Here is a 21,741-nt window from a genome sequence, read left to right as displayed (position 1 = left end):
AACCCTAGCAGGAATAGAACTGTATGGACTGGAAATTAAATGAAATTAAATAAAATGTGGGGATTTTTTTTTTTTCTTTTTGCAACAGTCTCTGTTGCCCAGGCTGGAGTGCAGCGGCATGATCTCGGGTCATTGCAACCTCTGCCTCCTGGGCTCAAGTGATCCTCCCCACTCAGCCTCCCAAGGAGCTGGCATTATAGGCATGCGCCACGATGCTCAGCCTCCCAAGGAGCTGGGATTACAGGCATGCGCCACGATGCCTGGCTAATTTTTGTATTTTTTTTTTTTTTTTTTTTTTTTTTGAGACGGAGTCTCACTCTGTTGCTCAGGCTCCAACCTGAGCAGTGCAGTGGCGCCATCTCAGCTCCCTGCAACCTCTGCCTCCCAGGTTCAAGCGATTCTGCCTCAGCCTCCTGAGTAGCTGGGATTATAGGAAATGGGCCACCATGCCTGGCTAATTTTTGTATTTTTAGTACAGATGGGGTTTCACCATGTTGGTCAGGCTGGTCTGGAACTCCTGACCTTAGGTGATCCACCCACCTCGGCCTCCCAAAATGCTGGGATTACAGGCGTGAGCCACCACACCCGGCCAATGTGGGGATTAAAAAAAAAAAAAAAAAAAAGAGTCCTGGCCTAGGAATCAAGTTCTGGGTTCCAGATCCCACCTCCATTCTGCCACTAGGACTGTCAGTCACCCTTTTTGAGCCTCAGGTACCTTCTCTGTTAAGTAACAGGATGGGCCAGATGATTTTTTTTTCCTTGAGACAGGGCCTTGCTCTGTTACCCGGGCTGGGGTATAGTGGTGCGATCAGGGCTCACTGCAGCCACAACCTCCAAGGTTCAAGCAATTCTCCTGCCTCAGGCTCCCAAGTAGCGGGGACCACAGGTGCACATCACCATGCCTAGCTAATTTAAAAAATATTTTTATAGAAACGATGTCTCATCATGTTGCCCAGGCTGATTTTAAACTCTTAAACTCCTGGGCTCAAGTGATCCTCCTGCCTCAGGCTCCCAAAGTGCTACCATTATAGGTGTGAGCCACTGTGCCTAGCCCCAGATGATCTCAAACTGCAGTCCTAGGGTCCTCAGTTAGGTATTAAGTACCTGAACTCACTACATAATGGGAACAGGGCAGAGATGGCAACCAGACTCCACCTTGAATACCAACTCCAACTGACTGGTAGTGGCTACCTGGAGTGTTGTATTGAGAAAAACTTCTAAAAACACTTTGACTTCCACAAAAAAGAGTGCTTGTGCCCAATTGGTGATGTCTGCTGTGGGCTTAAGATGCCCAAATAGTACCTTGAGTGGCAGGAATTTGCAATTTCCAGCTTCATGTATTGCATCTTACTGTGGTTGCAGGAATGTGCCAATCACCCATGGTATAAAGATACTGAAGATTAATTTATCCTGGGGTCTTCTGTGAAAGCAAGCACTAGGGGTTCCCCCAGGCTTAGGCTTACCAACCCTGTCCTCAATCCAACACCCTGGTGCCAGTTTGCCATTCCTTCCCAATCCTCCATGGTTCTATCCCTGCTGCATTCATCACCTCTAAATGTCATTACTTTCTGAGTGTAATTCTGACACTCCTTTCCTGCAGCCAAGACATAACTGATTAATTTCACAACAGGCTCTCTAACCAAGACGACCTTCCTTTAAAAGATGTGGCCAGTATACAATCCTGATCATTTCTCTACTTTTCTTTTATTTTCCATTCCCTGGTGTCTTCCTCCCCTCCCAGCCAGGGTCATGGCTCTCAGACCGATGGCCACAGTGCTGGTGAAAGACAGGGGGATTATTTCATACACTAGGGAACTAGCTGTGGTACAGCTGGCAGGAAGAGAGGTGTAATTATATTGCATCTTGGAGCCACTAGCAATGAATTTCTGCATAAAGGACTAGATTTGCCATGTATTATTTACGTCAGCATCAATTTTCCCAGCTGGCTCTATTTACTGTGCAAATTCTCCTCTGTCTGTTTATGGGCAAGGCCATGGTTCAGCACCTCTGGTTACGCTGTACTGTGGAGGGGCCCCACAGGGCACCATGCATATTAAACGAGTGGCTGGATTCACCAGGAACAGGTCATATCCTCCCTTTCTGTTAAATTATATCCCTGGGACTGCAGTGAGCCCACACGTTCTCACCTAGTCATGGTGATGCAGGCAGGTCTGAAACCAAATCAGCAAGAGGAAAGCAGGAATAAACTGTTCTTTGGGCCTCACTGGGGGAAACTGAAAAACAGCCTTCTAAGGGGGAATCAGGTGGCTCTAGGGCTGGGGGAATTGCCTTTTTATATTTTTAAGAGCAAAACAAAGATGAAGAAGAGTATTTCATTTATAAGCTTATTTCCACCCAGTAACTCAGAGACAGAGCTAAGGAAGAGTGGGCCCCCATCTAACAAATGGAAAGGCAGAGACAAAAAAAAAAAAAAGCAGCAGCAGCAGCAGCAAAGGCAAGTTAGAGGCTTTCCCGGCTTGGCCACTGTGCTAGGAGGGAGCACAGGACACAACGGTGATGCACAGGGCTATCCATCCAGTCGCCAGCATGCCTCTTCAGAGATGCTCCCAGCCAGGGTGAACTTGGTTTCCACCGGAAACATACATGTTAGAAATAAGGGAAGGAAACATGGCACCAGTATGAATTTCTGGGTCCTCGCAATGCAGCATCCTCTTTCGCCTGTGGTTTATATGCTTACAGAGAGTGAGGCCAAGGAACCCAAGATGTCTCTTCTGGCCAGCCTGAGAACGTCTGTAGTCACCAGTGCCAGGTGGCGGTAAACAGCAGGCATTACTGGGAAGAAAAGTTGGGAGGGGTCCCCATTGCTTCCCTGTTTCCCAAACAACAGCACAGGTCATGTCTGATCACCCTGTAACGTGGCGCTCTGCTCTGAGGTCCCCCAGGTCCCAATGTCTACCATCTCCTGGAAACCTGTTGGCTGGAAGAAGAAATAGGAAGGAGTAAGTGGAGTTAAGCAACCCAAGTGGGTAGCTTCTTTAGTTGCAAGGTTTCAGCCTCTAAAGAGTTCTTCTCGAAGACATCTGTGGGTATGGAAACCACCCTCCAGGGCCCAAGATTACTGGCATCTTCCTGGGGCTGGCTCACCTGTCGGGAAGATTTGGTCAGACATGCCATGCGCCGGCCGCCTGATGCTCCTGCTCCCTCGATGGTGTCCAGGAGAATCCGAGTCCTGGGCACAAAGCTCCAGGAGCGTCCAAGGGCAGGTTTGAGCCTCCCACTGTCCCTGTCTCGAGTTATGTGGTTGGTCACCTGCAGCAGAAACAGACTTACAGATCCATAATGCTAGTATAGAGGACATCTATTACTACTGCTTCATTTTACAGAGAGGAAAACAGAGGCCTAGCACAGAGAAATAACTTCCCCAAGGTTACAAAACCTAACGGCAGGTCTGGAACTAGAACCTGGGCCTCCTGACTTGTGCCCCGCTCTTTCCACTAAATCTCAATGCCTCAGGTTTGACCCGAACCAGAAGGCGATGGGGCACATGTCGCCATGTTGTCCAGGCTGGTCTCAAACTCTTGAGCTCATGCAGTCTACCAGCCTCAGCCTCCCGAAGTGCTGGGATTACAAGTGTGGGCCACCATGCCCAGCCACTCAGCCTTTAAAAGGAAGGACATTTTGACACATGCTACAAACCTTCAGGACATTATGCTAAGTGAAATACACCAGTCACAAAAAGTAAATACCATATGATTCCATGTATATGAGGTTCCTAGAGTAGTCAAAAAGCATAGATACAGGAAGTAGAACGGTGGTTGTCAGGGGCTGGGGAAGGGGGAAATGAGTTATTTTTAAGGGGTACAGAGTTTCAGTTTTACAAGGTGAAGAGTTATAGAGATGGATGGTGGTGATGGTTGTACAGCGTTATGAATGTATTTAACACCACCGAACTGTATACCTTAAAATGGTTAAGATAGTAAATTTTATGTTATATGTATTTTACAACAATAAAAGAAACTGGAAAAATATATAGCTGCTAAAAATTACATTTCTAAAAAATCTATTTTAAAACATAGGAAATGGACTCAGATGGTATTTTTTGTGTTGTTGTTTTGGTTTGTTTGTTTTTGAGATGAGGTTTTGCTCTGCTGCCCAGGCTGGAGTGCAGTGGCATGATCACAGCTCACTGCAGCCTCAACCTCCCAGGCTCAAGCAATTCTCCTGCCACCAAGGCCACCTAGTTTTTGTATTTTTTGTAGAGGTGGGGTTTTGCCATGTTGCCCAGGCTAGTCTTGAACTCCTGGGCTCAAGTGATCCACCAGCCTTGGCTTCTCAAAGTGCTGGGATTACAGGCATAAACCACTGCACCTGGCCTTCTTTTTTTTTTTTCATGAGGTTAGTTTAGTTAGAAAGCTGGTTAAGTGTGGGCTCACCCCTGTAATATCAAAACTTTGGGAGGCTGAGGTGGGTGGATTGCTTGAGCCTGGAAGGTCGAGCTGCAGTGAGCTGTGATTGTGCCCCCACACTCCAGCCTGGGAAACAGACAGAAACCCTATCTCAAAAAAAAAAAAAAAAAAAGGAAAGTTGGCTAAAAGTGTAAGTAAATATGCAGAAAAAGTATTGTATGGAGATATGTAAAAATATTAATATGGTTTCTGTGGATGTGGAGATTGAGATTGATGACATATTTGAATCTTATATTTTTTATCCTTTCTATGAGAAGCATGCAGACTTTAAAAAAACTACCTCATAAGCAGAAAAAGTTACTTCAATAGCAAAAAGATCCATTTATATGAAGCTCTGGAAAAGGCCAAACTATTGGGATGGAAAACAGATCAGTGGTTGCCTGGGCCTGGGGGACCTTTTGGTGGGGTCACAAGTGGATACAACTATATCCATTAGTCAAACTTCAAACAAGGAGAAAGTTACTCTATGTAAAATATACCTCAATAAACCTGACTAAAAAGAAAAAATGTAGAAACAAAACAAAACAACAAAAAAACAACAAGACAATTCCTGATTCCCTTAGCTATTTATGGTGCAAAGCTGTAGCTGACCCAGGGAAGCTGGGGTATGTCCCTTTCCTAAAGAGACACTGGGGTTCACAAGCTGACATTTAAGGGAAATAAAGAGCTCGCAATAACTAGAAATCAAGTTCATTGGCCAAGCCTGCTTCCTCACCACCACTGCCATGCCAAGGTCCAGGGCCAGGGTCTTCAGCTCTTGGGCCAGCTGCATCATCAAGGCCAAGCCTGTAGGAGGAGGAGAAGCAGACAGGGAGGGCAGTGGGGAACCAGGGATGGGGCTGGCCAGAGACCAGACTCCAGAGCTGGGAGGCCAGGTCACATTCCACTGGCCCCAGGCTCTGCCACATCACTCACCTTCCCTCTGCTGACCTCCCAGAAGTGGGGAGACCACCGCAGTGACCGAGTCCACAACCACCACCTTCACAGTTCCTGAAGAACTAGTCACCTGAAGGAATGTGGGGGAAGCACTCATGAACCTGTCAGCCTATAGGACACATTAAAGGACAAGCTGGCTCTTCTATCTAAAACTAGTAAGAAATAGCCCCCCTCATCCCAAATACAGCAAGCTGCACAGGCATCACAGAATGTCATCAGCAGCAATGTCTCCCTCGTCCCATTGACATGTGTAACAGACTTCAGTGAAGACTTGGGTAGAAAGAAAGGGTTTAAATCACAGGACATCAAAACTACACTAAAGTGGCTGGGCGCAGTGGCTCACGCCTATAATCCCAGCACTTTGGGAGGCCAAGGCGGCAGATCACTTGAGGTCAGGAGTTCGAGACCAGCCTGGCCAACATGGTGAAACCCCGTCTCTACTAAACATACAAAAATTAGCTGGGCGTGGTGGTGCACACCTATAATCCCAGCTACTCAGGAAGCTGAGGCAGGAGAATCACTTGAACCTGGGAGGCGGGGGTTACAGTGAACTGAGATCACGCCACTGCACTCCAGCCTGGGCAACAGAGCAAGTCTCTGTCTCAAAAAAAAAAAAATTAGTTAACTAAAAACTACATTAAAGTCATCAAATTTCAGAAAGCTATGCATAGAGTCCTGAGGCCTCTGGTCATGGATCTCTCAGCACCCATCTCTCTCCTGTGTCCAGCCTCCCACCATGGTGGTAAGGCCCTTCTTTTCCTTTTCTGACTCGCTCCTTTCTTTCCCCTGTCCGGCTAACTACCACCCTCAAATTCCTAACTTCCTTTGCTGAAGAGTTTAGCCTTCTCTTTACTTCGCTGTCTCCTTCTAGATCATGCCTCCAGGCCTCATCTTCCATATCTAAAATGCCTTCAAATAAATTCCCTAAGTCTTGCTCTATCACCCAGGCTGGAGTGCAGTGGCATGATCTCAGCTAATTGCAACCTCTGCCTCCTGGGTTCAAGCGATTCTCAAGCCTCAGCTTCCTAAGTAGCTGTGACTACGGGTGCACACCACCATACCCGGTTAATTTTTGTATTTTTAGCAGAGACGGGGTTTCACCATGTTGGCCAGGCTGGTCTCGAAATCCTGGCCTCAAGTGATCTGGCCACTTTGGCCTCCCAAAATGCCAGGATTACAGGCATGAGCCACCATGCCCAGCCTGGTGCCATCTTTCTAACCATAATTTTCTGTCTTTACACAAGCAGGAGACTCCTGGTTTCCCTGGACTTAAACTGTTTTTGATGCTTCTTTTCTCTTCTCCCTTACTTCTTATATCCTGATTCTGGTTCTTTTTCTTTTCTTCTTTTTTTTTTTTTTTTTTTAAGACAGGGTCTTGCTGTGTTGCCCAGACTGGTTTTGAACTCCTGGGCTCAAGTGATCCTCCTGCCTTGGCCTTCCAAAGCATTAGGATTTTAGGCGTGAGCCACCGCTCCCAGCCTCAGATTCTTAACCCCTAGAAACTGTGAGATAAGAAATACTATGTCTTAAGCCACTAAGGTGTTGGTAACTTATTATGCAATAATATAAGATATATCATCTAATGGTCCTACAGTAAAAAATACAGTCTTCTGATCTGGAATTGAGAGGTTTGGGCTATAAGGTTAGTTCTTGTCCTAAATATTGGTCAACTTTGGTCAACTCACTTCACTTCTCTGGCCTTCACTCTTCTCATCTCTAAAAGTGAGGTAAGCACTACTCAGCTTCATGTCTCAACAAGCTGGTGGGTCATAACCAGCTATGACTTCTGAGGTAAGTATTTGTTCAACATTTTTTTTAAAGACGGGGTCTAGATCTGCTGCCCAGGCTAAGGTACAGTGGTATGATCATGGCTCACTGCAATCTCCAACTCCTAGGCTCAAGCAATCCTCCCCTCTCAGCCTCTCGAGTCATTAGGATTACAGGTGTGGGCCACCGCTCCCAGCTTGTTCAACTATTATATGTTCTAAAGTTTGTAAAAATCATTGACTTTATATATAGTTGTGGGGATACCCATGTGAGCACGTCATGCTTTGGGGTGAGAGGAAAAGTTTGATAAACTATTCTATCTTTAAGGTATCCTCCACATCTAGTCATTTATAAATCAGTGCACCAAATCTTGTCTAAGCACCCAACACGAGTAGCAAAGTACCAACCCAAATGCCATTTAAATCCTCCCCATTAACATGACTCTGAATGTGTTCAGGGACTAGGCAGACATCTGACTTCAGGGATGGTGGGCCCAGGCCTTAGTCCAAGATACACACATAACCCCATTTTGGCCAGCTAGATGTAAGGGGAAGAGGGACGTCGATTAGTGGGCTCTGGAGAAAGATTCTTCATCCCTGATAAAAGGGAGCAGGTATCTATCTTTTACTGCCCTGAATATGGATGTGGATGTGTGAAGACAAGATGCTTGGACCTTTGGCAGCCTCTTTGCAACCATGAGGGGAAGAACAAGAAAATCAGACACACAACCTATTGCCCTGATAGCATGGACCTGCCAACCTCCTAACTCATGTGACATAATTAAATGTCCTCAAAGTTCAAGTCTCTGTCAGACAACCTCTATTACTTGCAGCTAAAAGTATTCCTCACTCACCTAGTGGGGAATGCAGACATAAATATGACATGATCCTTCCACTCAGGGGGCTTTACTGTTCAGCAGGGAAGATGAACATGTAAACAATGAGGTATGTGATTTAGGTGCTCGGGAATTCCATCCTGGGAGTAGCAAGCATAGTTGGAGTCACCAGATTGCACATCTGCATTTCCAAACAGTCTGTAGTAGGACACCTGTCCACAGAGATAGCACCTGGAAAGCTGAATTAAGCAAGGAGGGGCAGAACAGCAGGCTCACCTGCTGGGCCACAGTGGCTCGGAGCTCCTGCAGCACATCCAGCATCTGGAAGATGTCAAACGCATGCACCACCTGGATCCTCTGGAGAGCTTCTGCCTGAAGGGATGGAAAAGAGAAGCAAGGGCTTTGGATAAGAGGGAGTAGGGGGTCGAGGTAAGGCTGAGAAGGAAGCGGCACCTGGATGCAAGGACTCAGGTCCAGGGCAGCAAATGAGCTTTGTCTAATGGGTCAGTTGTCACAGTGGCGGCTGCCTGGGTGCTGAGCTGTAAAGTACTCAGAACTCAGCGGGAAAGAGGGATATGACTGATTAGTGATGCCTCTCATGGGTGAGAAATGGACTGGAAACACAAAACTCGGTGTTTGCCAGCCCCGGTTTAGGGCATGCAAAGAGTTGGGAGGGTTTCCTGGAAGAATCGGTGTGAGTTGCATCCCAAATGGGATGATGGCATCAACAGGGGTGGCTTAAGGAATACAGAATGTATTAATAGAACAGCAAGTTTGAAGGCAAGGAATGACTATTCAACCCAAATTCTTACAATGTTAAGGGATAATGGGGTTTTCTTGTGTCAGAATCTCAGTGGAACCCAGCATCCTGCCCTTACCTGTTTCTCCTCATCCTGCGTTTTAGCCTGAAGCAGCTGGAGGAGGCGGGAAGCTGTCAGCCCTCCATTGGAATCTACATATAGGACGTTTTGCTGCAGGCCATGGGCCACATTTGCTGCCACACAAAGACATACCTGGGGGTGGGGGCATTGGATGAACTTGACACTTCAGAGAAGGTCCAGAATGGGAGCTCCCCACCAAACCTTGCCCAGATTCCAGCAACACAAATGGGCTGAGTCCAAGCCCCATTCCTTATCACCCATCTTCTCTCTGTTGGGCTCTGAACCCATTAGTACGCTGAAGCTCCTCCAGGGACCCTGGGCTATGCATTTACCACCCTCACCCCTAAATCCTCCTGACTGCTGGCCTCACATGTACCTGAGTTTTGCCGCTACCTGGGCCTCCTACAATTTCAGTCACTTCTCCAGTATAGAGACCAGCATCAAGCAGTTTATCAAGGCTGATGGCAGAAGAGAAGAAAATCAACACAAGAGGTTAGGAGGAAGAGAGGGGAAAAGGTACCAAGAAGAAAAGTAAGACATTTCTTTCAAGCACTGGTTCTGTCTTTGAGCATCACTGGCCAGGAGGCTTCTCCTGGTGTTTTCTTCTGGGAAGGAGGGAATGCCCAAATGTTCCTTCTCTGGTCTCTCTTCATCCCTCCACTCTTAAAAATCAGCTCTCCAGAGAGGTCTCTCCACCCCATCAGAAGGTCCTCCTTTCATTTTTCATCTCAGGCCCTGTGGGTTTCCTTTTTTTTTTTTTTTTTTTGAGACGGAGTCTCTCTTTGTTGTCCAGGCCAGAGTGCTGGAGTGCAGTGGCGTGATCTCTACTCACTGCAACCTCCACCTCCCAGGCTCAAGTGATTCTCCTGCCTCAGCCTCCCGAGTAGCTGGGATTACAGGCGCCCGCCACCATGCCCGACTAGTTTTTTTAATTAGAGATGGGGTTTCACCATGTTGGCCAGGCTGGTCTCAAACTCCTGACCTCAAGTGATCCACCCGCCTCGGCCTCCCAGAGTGCTGCAATTATAGGCGTGAGCCACCACGCCTAGCTGTTTGTGGGTTTCCTTGATAGCATTTCCCAAAATTTGTCTTTTTTTTTTTTTTTTTAAATCTTTGATGGTGGCACACCCCTGTAGTCCTACCTACTCGGGAGGCTGAGGCAGGAGAATCGCTTGAACCCAGGAGGTGGAGGTTACAGTGAGCCAAGATCATGCCACTGCACTCCAGCCTGGCGACAGAGCAAGACTCCGTCTCAAAAAACAAAACAAACAACAACCACCAAAAAAACAACTTTGAGATAATTATAGATTCCCAGGAAGTTGCAAAAAGTCCATGAACCCTTCACCTGGTTTACCTTAGTAATAACAACTGTACTACAAAATGTATTGTACTAGCCAGGGGCCTGTAGTACCAGTTATTTGGGAGGCTAACGTGGGAGGATCACTTGAGTCCAGGAGTTCAAGTCTAGCCCAGGCAACATAGCAAGACCCTTTTCTCTTAAAAAAAAAAAAAAAAAGTACTATAGTATATCACAAGTAGCAAACTGATGTTGGTACTATCAACAGAGCTTATTCAGATTTCACCAGTGTTCCTAGCATTCAAGCACGTGTGTTGATGTGTCTAGTTCTATGCCATTTTATCACATATGTAGATTTACACGACCACTATAATCAAGATACAGAACATTTCCATCACTATAAGTCTTCCTCCTGCTACCCTTTTATAGCCACATTCCTCCCATTCACCCCTAATCCCGAACCCCTGGCAACCACTAATCTCTATTATGTTATTTCAAGAACAAAGTTATGTGCATAGAATTATACACTATGTAACCTTTGTGATTGGCTTTTTTTCTTTTTTTTTTCTTTTTTTTTTTGAGACGGAGTCTTGCTCTGTCGCCCAGGCTGGAGTGCAATGGTGCAATCTCAGCTCATTGCAACCTCCACCTCCCAGGTTCAAGCAATTCTCCTGTCTCAGCCTCCCGAGTACGTGGGATTACAGGCGTCCATCACCACACCTGGATAATTTTTTTATTTTTTAGTAGAGACAGGGTTTTGCCATTTTGGGCAGACTGGTCTTGAACTCCTGGCCTCAAGTGATCTGCCCAACACAGCCTCCCAAAGTGCTGGGATTACAGACATGAGCCATCGCGCCTGGCCCTGCGATTGGCTTTTTTCACTCAGCATCATTCCCTTGAGATCCATCCCAGTTGTTGCATATATGGATAGTTCATTCCTTTTTATTGCTAAAAAGTATTCCATGGTATGGATGTATCACGGTTTATTTAACCATTCATCCATTGAAGGGCATTTAGTTGTTTCCACTTTGGGGCTATTATGAATAAAACTGCTATAAGCATTTTTTACAGGTTTTTGTATAAACCCAAGTTTTCACAACGTTGGGATAAATGCCCAAGAATACAATTGCTGGGTGGTATGGTAAATGCATTATTAATTTTATAAGAAACTACCAAACTATTTTCCAGAGTGGCTATGCCATTTTACATATCCACTAACGATGTATATATGAGTAGTCCAGTGCCTCCACATCCTCATCAGTATTTGGTATTATCACTATTTTTTTTATTTTAGTCTTTCTGATAGGTATGTAATAATAGCTCACTGTGTTTTTAATTTGCATTTCCCTAATAGTTAATAGTGTTGAACTTTTTTTTTTTTTTGAGATGGAGTTTCACTCTTGTTGCCCAGGATGGGGTGCAATAGCGTGATCTCGGCTCACCGCAACCTCCACCTCCCGGGTTCAAGCAATTCTCCTGCTTCAGCCTCCCGAGTAGCTGGGATTACAGGCATGTGCCACCACGCCCGGCTAATTTTGTATTTTTAGTAGAGACAAGGTTTCTCCATGTTGGTCAGGCTGGTCTCAGACTCCCGACCTCAGGTGATCAACCCTCCTTGGCTTCCCAAAGTGCTGGGATTACAGGTGTAAGCCACCACGCCTGGCTTTGTTTTTTTTTTTTGAGATAGGGTCTCACGTCTCACTGTGTCACCCAGGCTAGAATTCAGTGGCATGATCACAGCTCACTGCAACCTTGACCTCCCAGGCTGAGGTGATCCTCCCACATCAGCTCCCCCAAGTAGCTGGGACTACAGGCATCTGCCACCACACCCAGCTAATTTTTGTATTTTTTTGGTAGAGACAGGGTTTTTGCCACGTTGCCCAGGCCAGTTTTGAACTCCTGGGCTCAAGCAATCCGAGCACCTCAGCCTCTCAAAGTGCTGGGATTACAGGTGTGAGGCAGCCCTTGCCCATTTTCTAATTGAATTGTTTGATTTTTTTACTGTTGGGTTTTAAGAATTCTTTCTTCATTCTAGATACAAGTCCTTTGTTGAATACATGGCTTGCAACTATGTTTCCCATTCTGTACTTCTCTTTTCATTCTGTTTTGCACAGCAAAAGTTTTAATTTTGAGTAGGCCCCATTAATCAAAAATTTTGTCATGGATCATACTTTTGGTGTCAAATCTAAGAACTCTTTGCCTAGATTTTCTTCTGTTTTGTTCTAAAAATTAGACAATTTGGTTTTACATTTAAGTCTATGATCCATTTTCAGTCAATTTTTGTATAAGGTATAAGGTTTAGGTTTATTATTGTATATTTTTAGCCTATGATATCCAATAGCTCCAGCACCCTTTGTTCAAAGGCTGTCTTTCCTCCATCACATTGTTTTTGTACCTTTGTCAAAAATCAATTGTGTGTAATCCCAGCATTGTGGGAGGCTGAGGCAGGAGGATTGCTTGAGCCCAGGAGTTGGGAGGCCAGCCTGGGCAACATAGTGAAACCCTGTCTCTATAAAAAAGTACAAACAGGCTGGGCGTGGTGGCTCATGCCTGTGATCCCAGTACTTTGAGAGGCCAAGGAGGGCGGATCACCTGAGATCAGGAGTTCGAGACCAGCCTGGCCAACATGGTGAAACCCCGTCTCTACTAAAAATATAAGATTAGCTGGGCGTGGTGGCATGCACCTGTAATCCCAGCTACCCGTGAGGTTGAGGCACATAAATCAAACCCGGGAGGCAGGGGTTGCAGTGAGCCGAGATCACGCCATTGCACTCCAGCCTGGGCAAAAAGAGAGAAACTCCAGCCAGGCGCACTGACTCACACCTGTAATCCCAGCACTTTGGGAGGCCGAGGCGGGCGGATCACCTGAGGTCAGGAGTTCGAGACCAGCCTGATCAACATGGAGAAACCCCGTCTCTACTAAAAATACAAAAAAGTTAGCCAGGCCTGGTGGCGTGTGCCTGTAGGAGAATCGCTTGAACCCGGGAGGCGGAGGTTGCGGTGAGCCGAGATCACGCCATTGCACTCCAGGTCGGGCAACAAGAGTGAAACTCCATCTCAAAAAATAAAAAATAAAAAGGGAGCGAGAAACTCCGTCTAAAAAAAAAAACATACAAATACAAACAACCAGGCATGGTGTATCACACCTGTAGTCCCAGCTACTCGGGAGGCTTGGGGTGGAAGGATTGCCTGAGCCCAGGGAGGTCAAGGCTGCAGTGAGCTGTAATAACACCAGTACCCGCCATCCTGGGTGACAGAGCAAGACCCTGTGTCAAAAAAAAAAAAAAAAAAAAAAATTAGTTGTGTATACTTGTGGAGCTCTATTTCTGGGTTCTCTATTCTGTTCCATTGATCTGTGTCCATCTGTCCCTTGGTCAATACCACACTAGGCTTAATTAGGTAGCTATATAGCAAGTCTTAACCCTGGGTAGACTGATTCCTCCAGCTATCCTTTTTCCAAATTCTTTTAGCTAATCTAGGTAAAACTGGTCTTTCCGTAATTATTAGAATAAGCTTGTCTATGTCTATTAAAAAAAAAAACTTGCTGGGATTTTAATAGGAACTGCATTAAATTACAGATCAACTGGGGGACAATTGAAATCTTCATTATGTTCAGTCTCCCAATCTATGAACAAAGTACATGTCATCCATTTATCCAAGTCATCTTTGATCTCTTTCATCAGCAATTTAAAAATTTTCAGCATACAGATTCTACACATGCTTTGTTAGACTTATACCCAAGTATTTCATTTTCTCCGAAGCAACTATAAATGGTATTGTGTTGTTTGTTTATTTATTTGTTTTTTTGAGATGGAGTCTCGCTCTGTCACCCAGGCTGGAGTGCAGTGGCGCAATCTCGGCTCACTGCAAGCTCCGCCTCCCAGGTTCACGCCATTCTCCTGCCTCAGCCTCCCCAGCAGCTGGGACTACAGGCGCCCACCACCACGCCCGGCTAATTTTTTGTATTTTTAGTAGAGACGGGGTTTCACAGTGTTAGCCAGGATGGTCTCGATCTCCTGACCTTGTGATCTGCCCACCTTGGCCTCCCAAAGTGCTGGGATTACAGGCATGAGCCACCATGCCTGGCCATTTTGTTTGTTTGTTTTGTTTTTTTGAGACAGTTTCATTCTGTCACCCAGGTTGAAGTGCAGTGGCAGAATGTCTGCTCACTGTAACCTCCATCTCCCAGATTCAAGTGATTCTCCCATCTCAGCCTCCCGAGTGGCTAGGATTACAACCACCCGCCACCACGCCCAGCTAATTTTTGTATTTTTAGTAAAGACCAGGTTTCGTCATATTGGCCAGGCTGGTCTCGAACTCCTGACCTCAGGTGATCCACTTGCCTCGACCTTCCAAAGTGCTGGGATTACAGGCATGAGCCACTGCGGCCGGCCAATAAACGGTAATGTTTTTTATTTTAGTTTTGACATGTTCATTGTGAGTATAGAGAAATGCAGTTGATTTGTATGTGTTGGCCTTTTATCCTCACTAGTCCTAGGAGTTTGTAATTATTTTTTATTTGCTTGTTTTTGTTTGTCTTGCTCATCTAGCTGAGAGCACCATGGGGCAAGGACTGGGTCCTATCCCTATTGCATCCCCAGCAATAGCACAGTGCCTGAAACACAGGAGGCACCCAATAATCATTCCAGAAAAATGAGTAAGAGAAAGGTGCTATCACTCTTACTTAGCTTCTGTATCATCAACACTGGCTGTGAAGGACTTGGGATAAACCTCATGACATGCCAAATCCTAATCCAGGTTCTCTCCCTCAACCACATGAAACAGGTCACCACCTACCCTCCATGCCCTGCCCTATCTCTAGGCTGAAGCTTCTTCTGTGCCACGGCCTGTACCAATGTCTGACCACATGCGTCCCTTTCCTAGCCCTACAATCACCTTCCCAGGTTCCAGTCCTTGAGCTAGTTCTTGATGACCTCCAATGACCTCTCTGTATATGCCGAGCAGCACTTTAGTAAGCATCGCATCCATTTTTTTTTTCTTTTTGAGACGGAGTCTCACTCTGTCGCCAGGCTGGAGTGCAGTGGTGCGCTCTCGGCTCACTGCAATCTCCGCCTCTCGGGTTCAAACAATTCTCCTGCCTCAGACTCCCAAGTAGCTGGGATTACAGGCTCCCACCACCACGCCTGGCTAATTTTTGTATTTTTAGTAGAGATGGTGTTTCGCCATGTTGGCCAGGCTGGTCTCAAACTCCTGACCTCAGGTGACCCACGCGCCTTGGCCTCCCAAAGTGCTGGGATTATAGGCATGAGCCACCACGCCTGGCCCCCATCCATTTTAATTCCAGGGACTCCCCATGATTATACCCACAGGCTCCTGCCAGTCAAAACACTCTGGTTACCACTCTAGCCCTGTGGCTTCTTGAGATAATTGTGCTCACCCCATCTCTGTTTAATAAGCATCCAGCCTCTGCCACTCCTGATTCCATTCTTCCCATTGAGATCAGGGGAACCCCAGTGTGGTCCCCAGACCAGGTGCATCAGCAACCTTTAAGGACTAGCTAGAAATGCAAATTCACAGCTCCGCTCCCCAAGACCTACTGAATCAGAAACTCTGGGAATGCAGGCCACACTTGAAACTTGAGTTTCAACAAGGCCTCCAAGTGATTTTGATGCACGCTCAAGTTTCAGAACCGTTAGACTAGAGTAGTTAGTCTCAATCCTGCCTGCACATTAAAATCAGGGGAGTTGGCTGGGCGCAGTGGCTCACACCTGTAATCCTAGCACTTTGGGAGGCCGAGGTGGGTGGATCATGAGGTCAGGAGATCGAGACCATCCCAGCTAACATGGTGAAACCCCATCTGTACTAAAAATACAAAAAATTAGCTGGGCGTGGTGGCGGGCGCCTGCAGTCCCAGCTACTCGGGAGGCTGAGGCAGGAGAATGGCGTGAACCCGGGGGGCGGAGCTTGCAGTGAGCCGAGATGGCGCCACTGCACCCCAGCCGGGGTGACAGAGCAAGACTCTGTCTCAAAAAAATAAATCAATTAATTAAATAAAATAAAATCAGGGGAGTTTTTAAAAACATGCCTATATCAGCAGTACCCAAAGTTGTCTGCACATTGGATTCACCTGGGAGCTTCAAGAAAATACTGACGCCTGGCCAGGCATGGTGGCTCATACCTGTCATCTCAACACTTTGGGAGACCGAGGTAGGATTGCTTGAGTCCAGGAATTTGAGATCAGCCTGGGCAACATAGCAAGACCCCTGTCTCTACAAAAAAAAATTTTTTTTAATTAGCCAGGCATGGTGGTGAGCACCTGTAGTCCCAGCTACTTGGGAGGTTGAGGCAGGAAGACTGCCTGAGTCCAGGAGTTCAAGGCTGCAGTGAACTATGATTGTTCACCACTGCACTCCTGCCTGGGCAACAGAGGAAGACCCTGTCTCTAAAAAACAAATTAAAAAATTTAAAAATACTGATGCCTGTGTCCCACTCACAGTGAATGAGATTAATTGGTCTGGGGGAGACCTGGACTTCGTAATGTTTAAAAGAGTCCTCAGGTAACTCCAGGGACACAAGTTTGGGAACCACTGACCTAGACTAATTAAGTTAGAATTTATAGAGTTGGGACCAGAGCATGAATATCTCAAGTTTCTCAGATGATTCTAACGTGCAGCTGGGGTTAAAGCACTGGTGTTGACTCTAGTCAAGAATCAACCACATCCTTGGCTATGGAGATCAGTCTGTATAAGGTATTCCCAAATCCACCTTCCAGCCAACTTCTCACCTGAGTTTCCATTCCATGCCTCTCCGACTGCCCAGAAGACCTTCCTACCAATATGTCCCCATTACCTCTAACTCCACTTGTCAACATGTCTTGCCCCATGAAGCAGAAGTACACCTGGGTTTTACCACTGCCTAGAATACAGGTGATTTCTGGGACTTATCCTCTGCCTTTCCCTCTGAACTGCCTTTTAGCCATTCTTTCAGTCATCCATTCACACACCACTTCAATGCCTCATATTTCCTGACAGTCTTATTCTAAAATGAGGGGACTCTGGGATGAACAGACCTAGCTCTGGCCTGTGAGGAATAATCAATCTCCCTCATCAACATAGCTTTTCCCAAAGTACGTTACATGCTATAACACCCTGTAAGGAATCACTGCACCTCAGCACTAAAGGCTCTGAGGCGGCCTACGACAGAGAAACCTGTTTAATTTGGATTAGTCAGGCATTTCTCAAACTTCTGACTACAGAACTCCCCTCCTCCCAAGTTTTAAAGTTACACCATTAACTGTCCACAGCACACCATAAGAAAAGCCAGAGACCGGGCGCGGTAGCTCACGCCTGTAATCCCAGCACTTTGGGAGGCCAAGGCGGGAGGATCATAAGGTCAGAAGATCGAGACCAGCCTGGCCAACATGGCGAAAGCCCATCTCTACTAAAAATACAAAAAATTAGCTGGGCATGATGGCACGCACCTGTAGTCCCAGCTGCTCGGGAGGCTGAGTCAGGAGAATCACTGGAACCCGGGAGGCGGAGGTTGCAGTGAGCCGAGATCACGCCACTGCACTCCAGCGTGGTGACAGAGTGAAACTCCGTCGAAAGAAAGAAAGAGAGAGAGAGAGAGAGAGAGAGAGAGAGAGAGAGAGAGAGAGAGAAAGGAAAGGAAGGGAAGGGAAAGGGAAAGGGAAAGGAAAAGGAAAAGAAAGAAAGAAAGGCTAGAAACCTGGTGAGTCAGCTTTGATTCTTCACAATACATTCCTCCTGGTAGTAGGCCTTGTCACAGTTCCTCTTCATCATGTCTCCCACTGTCCTAGATTGGACTCACATACCCCAGGCCAGCACTGCCAGGGCCTTGCTTGGCCTCTGCCACCCTTCCACCCTGCACACCTCTACCCCACTGCCTATAACCCTGCTTTCACAAGGGCCTCCCGCCTCCAGGGAGGCAGCCGGGCAGATAAGAGCCGCGTTGTTAGACTTAGGAGTGTGACAAGCATGAACTCAAATAACTGGTCTGCCGTTTGCCAACTGCACAATCTTGAGCAAGTCATTTAACCTGAGTCCCAATTTCTTCACCTATAGAATGATGATTTATTTTTATTTTATTTTATTTTTTTGAGATGGAGTCTTGCTCTGTCACCCAGGCTGGAGTGCAGTGGTGCGATCTCAGCTCACTGCAAGCTCCACCTCCCGGGTTCATGCCATTCTCCTGCCTCAGCCTCCCGAGTAGCTGGGACTACAGGCGCCCGCCACCACGCCCGGCTAATTTTTTGTATTTTTAGTAGAGACAGGGTTTCACTGTGTTAGCCAGGATGGTCTCGATCTCCTGACCTCGTGATCCGCCCGCCTCAGCCTCCCAAAGTGCTGGGATCACAGGTGTGAGCCACGGCGCCCAGCCTAGAAGGATGATTTAAACAGTAACATGTTCATTGGTGGTTGTGATGAATAAATGAAATAATGTACCGTGAAGTGCTGAGTGCAGTGCCTCGTTCACAGAAAGCATTCAGCGAAAGTCCATCTGTTCCTCCATGCCCAAGTCCTGGCTGCTTCAGAGCATTCCTGACCCCACTCCACGATCTCCCTGCGGGGACCTGAGGCAGCTGTAATCCTCCCAGGTTACCACTTGAGTGCGCCCTCCATGTCTGTTGGATTTATAAACTCCCTAAGCCCAAGGCCAATGGGCTTCCTGTTCACCACTCCCTCCTCACCGCTGCCTCCCTCGGTGCTTACACCTCTCTTGTATTCACTTGCTTTTCCCCTACACCCAACTAGAGGCCTTAAGGGCAGAGGCCTTGCCTCATTCGTGTATGTATCATCTGCACAACCAAGCACCCAGCAGGCCCTTAGCCAGTGCTTGATGGATCACAGACTCAGACCCCCAACCAGGGAAAGCAAGCACCATGCTGCATGAACCCTGCCAAGAGAATGTGTTAAGGAAACAGAAAGGGCCAAACCAATCCAAAGACCTTTATGGTGGCCGTTATTCATCAATTTCTGAACGGACCAGGAAAAAGGTCAAGACTCACTTGGCCAGCAAACGTCTGTCATCTTTGCAACTCTTCCCTAACCCACCAAACAACGTGGCAGAACATAACTGCTCCTTTTTTTTGAGAGAGTCTCGCTCTGTCACCAAGGCTGGAGTGCAGTGGTGCGATCTTGGCTTACTGCAACCTCCACCTCCCAGATTCAAGCGATTCTCCTGCTGCAGCCTCCCAAGTAGCTGGGACTACAGGCGCCCGCCATCACGCCCGACTATTTTTGTATTTTTAGTAGAGATGGGGTTTCATCATTTTGGGTGGGCAGGCAGGCCAGGCAGGTCTCAAACTCCTGGCCTCCAGTGATCTGCCGCCTCAGCCTCCCAAAGTGCTGGGATTACAGGTATGAGCACTGCATCCGGACCGCAACTCCTTCTTTATCTGAACTCTCCTGTTCCCTACTGCTACAGATGTGGTGAACAAGTTTTGGGCCACATACTCCTGGGCTTGAGCCTCCCCTTTGCCACTTCCTCATCTTAGGCTAAACTCAAGTAGGGTTAATTATCTCTAACTGGTAGAGTCACTGAAGAGATTACCTAGAACATACAGGCAATGCCGGCACATAGTAGGCACTCAGTAAACGTTCTCTCTTGCCATATCCTTAAGTAAAACAAGAAGTAGGGCCAGAGAAGATGGTGAAAATAATGAGATACTGACATCTTGTGTTATAGGACAGTGCTTCTCAACCAGAGGCAATTGTGCCTCCCAGGGGACATTTAGCCATGTCAGGAGACATTTTTGATGGTCACAACTGGAGCAGGGCTGGTGCTACTAGCATCTAGTGGGCAGAGGCCAGGGATGCTGCTAAATATCCTACACTGCACAGGACAGCCTCCACCCCCCAACAAATTACCTGTCCCTAAATATCAACAGTGCCAAGGCTGAGAAACCCCATAACCCTGTTATAGGAGAAGAACTCAGATGTCCTGACCCCTTTCCTTCCCATCCATTATTGCTTAAAAAAAACCTTCCTGTCTAGACTCAAGCATCAAAAGCAGAGCTGAGAGGCGGCCCCATCCTCCTGCCTCTCTCCTTCTTCCCCAGGTACACACACAAACCTGCCAATGCCGGTGGACAGGATGGCAGTGGAGGTCTTCAGTTCCTCGTAGAGATCAGCACCATTCACGGGGAAAGCTGAGAACTGAGCCAGCAGCACCCGCCTCAGGGCAACCAGGGCCTGCCAAAGGGCCCCAGACTGCTCAGTAACGAATTGCCCGTAGAAGCTGACATCCCAGGGTGTCATTCACCCCACTTCTCAATATCTGAGAACCCTCTGCTCCCTTTGGCTTCGGATGGACTTTTGCTGTTGTTGTTTCAGACAGGGTCTCACTCTGTCGCCCAGATTGGAGAGCAGTAGCACGATCTCGGCTCACTGCAACCTCTGCCTCCCGGGCTCAAACGATTCTCCTTCCTCAGCCTCCCGAGTACCAGCTAATTTTTGTATTTTTAGTAGGGATGGGGTTTCACCATGTTGGCCGGGATGGTCTCGAACTCCTGACTTCTGACTCCAAGTGACCCGCCCGCCTCGGCCTCCCAAAGTGCTGGGATTACAGGCGTGAGCCACCGCCTTGGGATGGACTTTTTTTTAAAGACACTCAGGTTTGGAGTGGGGAGATGAGGAGCTCACCTTGTAAGACAAGCCGCATTTCTGAGCTACCTCCTCCAGGTCTGCAGAAACCAGGTCCACCACTGAAAACGAAACAGTAGAGCGGATTGGCAGAGAGGACTGGGGCCTCCCACACTTGGTTTTTCCTCATCTGTCAAATGGGGTGTCAATTCTACCTCCCGGCAGGCCGTCTCAGGAGGCCAGTGTGAAATAACAAAGCTGCAGGAGCTGGCGCGGTGCCCTGCACACAGTAGGAATCCTCTACCCTGCTTTATTGCTTGGCTCCCCACGCCCACCCTTCCTGAGCCTCTCCAGAAGCGTGGCCCTCTAGGAATGGAGGGGAAGCGCCCTGCAGGTATGCCAGGGCAGTGCGCCAGCGCTCGGGGCCTGCCCAGGCTGTGCGAGGCCCGCGCGGCTCCCTGGCACGGGCACACCCGGTCACCTGTCTTGATCCTGCGGCTCCTGAGAAGCTGGATCATCTCCTGGGTAAGGCCAGGGCACAGTCCGACCCTGAGCACGCCCATGTTCCCCGCAGGCCGGAACAGCCCCAGGGGGACTGCCCGTCACGTGGGCATTCGCGGGGGTCCTCTCCAGACGCCCCTCCCCACCCCTTCCTAGAGAGGACACAGGCGCGCTGCCTGCAGGAGGAGAAAGGAGAGAGGAGGAGGCGGCACCAAGGGTAGGGCTGGGGGTCATCCGCCTGTCCGCGATCCGCTGAGATTCCCGCGCCCAGAGCCCGCCCGCCGGGTCGCGCCGCCCTGCCGCTTCCGGGTTCCAGGCTGGCGCGCGGCGAGGACCTGACCTGCAGCGCCATCTGCGGGCCGCGCGGGGCAGAGCCGCTGCGTCCCTCTCCACCGCCTGCACAGGTTCCCGAGTCCCACGAACCCCTCCGCGCTCAACACGCCACCCACGGCCACATTCGGCCTCTACCTTCTGCCGCAACACACACACCGACCTTCTAAAGAACCTTCTGTGTGCCAGCTTCCGTTCCAAA

The 21,741-nt window shown here is 48.0% G+C and overlaps 1 protein-coding gene across 3 annotated transcripts; it reads right to left on the bottom strand.

The window, feature by feature from the left end:
* Positions 1–1,688: 1,688 nt before the first annotated feature.
* RAD51D (RAD51 paralog D) lies at positions 1,689–21,525 on the bottom strand. Of its 3 annotated transcripts, none has more exons than XM_030807928.1 (10): positions 21,190–21,525; positions 20,769–20,830; positions 20,200–20,318; positions 9,223–9,304; positions 8,844–8,978; positions 8,242–8,337; positions 5,343–5,433; positions 5,143–5,213; positions 3,106–3,270; positions 1,689–2,938 (listed from the first exon to the last, which is right to left on the bottom strand). In XM_030807928.1, exons 1-10 carry the CDS (start codon positions 21,269–21,271, stop codon positions 2,855–2,857), a joined length of 987 nt encoding a protein of 328 aa, XP_030663788.1. In that variant the 5' UTR covers positions 21,272–21,525; the 3' UTR covers positions 1,689–2,854. The 3 variants fall into 3 exon arrangements, with proteins under 3 accessions (XP_030663788.1, XP_012359070.2, XP_012359072.2); XM_012503616.2 differs by lacking the exon at positions 20,200–20,318 and adding an exon at positions 18,570–18,748 and having other exon boundaries at positions 2,280–2,938; positions 21,190–21,494; XM_012503618.2 differs by lacking the exons at positions 8,844–8,978; positions 9,223–9,304; positions 20,200–20,318 and having other exon boundaries at positions 2,320–2,938; positions 21,190–21,494.
* Positions 21,526–21,741: the final 216 nt, after the last annotated feature.

The sequence above is a fragment of the Nomascus leucogenys genome, unplaced genomic scaffold (assembly GCF_006542625.1).
Source record: "Nomascus leucogenys isolate Asia unplaced genomic scaffold, Asia_NLE_v1 Super-Scaffold_249, whole genome shotgun sequence".
NCBI classification, from domain to species: domain Eukaryota; kingdom Metazoa; phylum Chordata; class Mammalia; order Primates; family Hylobatidae; genus Nomascus; species Nomascus leucogenys.
The sequence above is the reverse complement of the archived record's forward strand: the minus strand, read 5'-3'. Positions and strand labels throughout refer to the sequence as shown.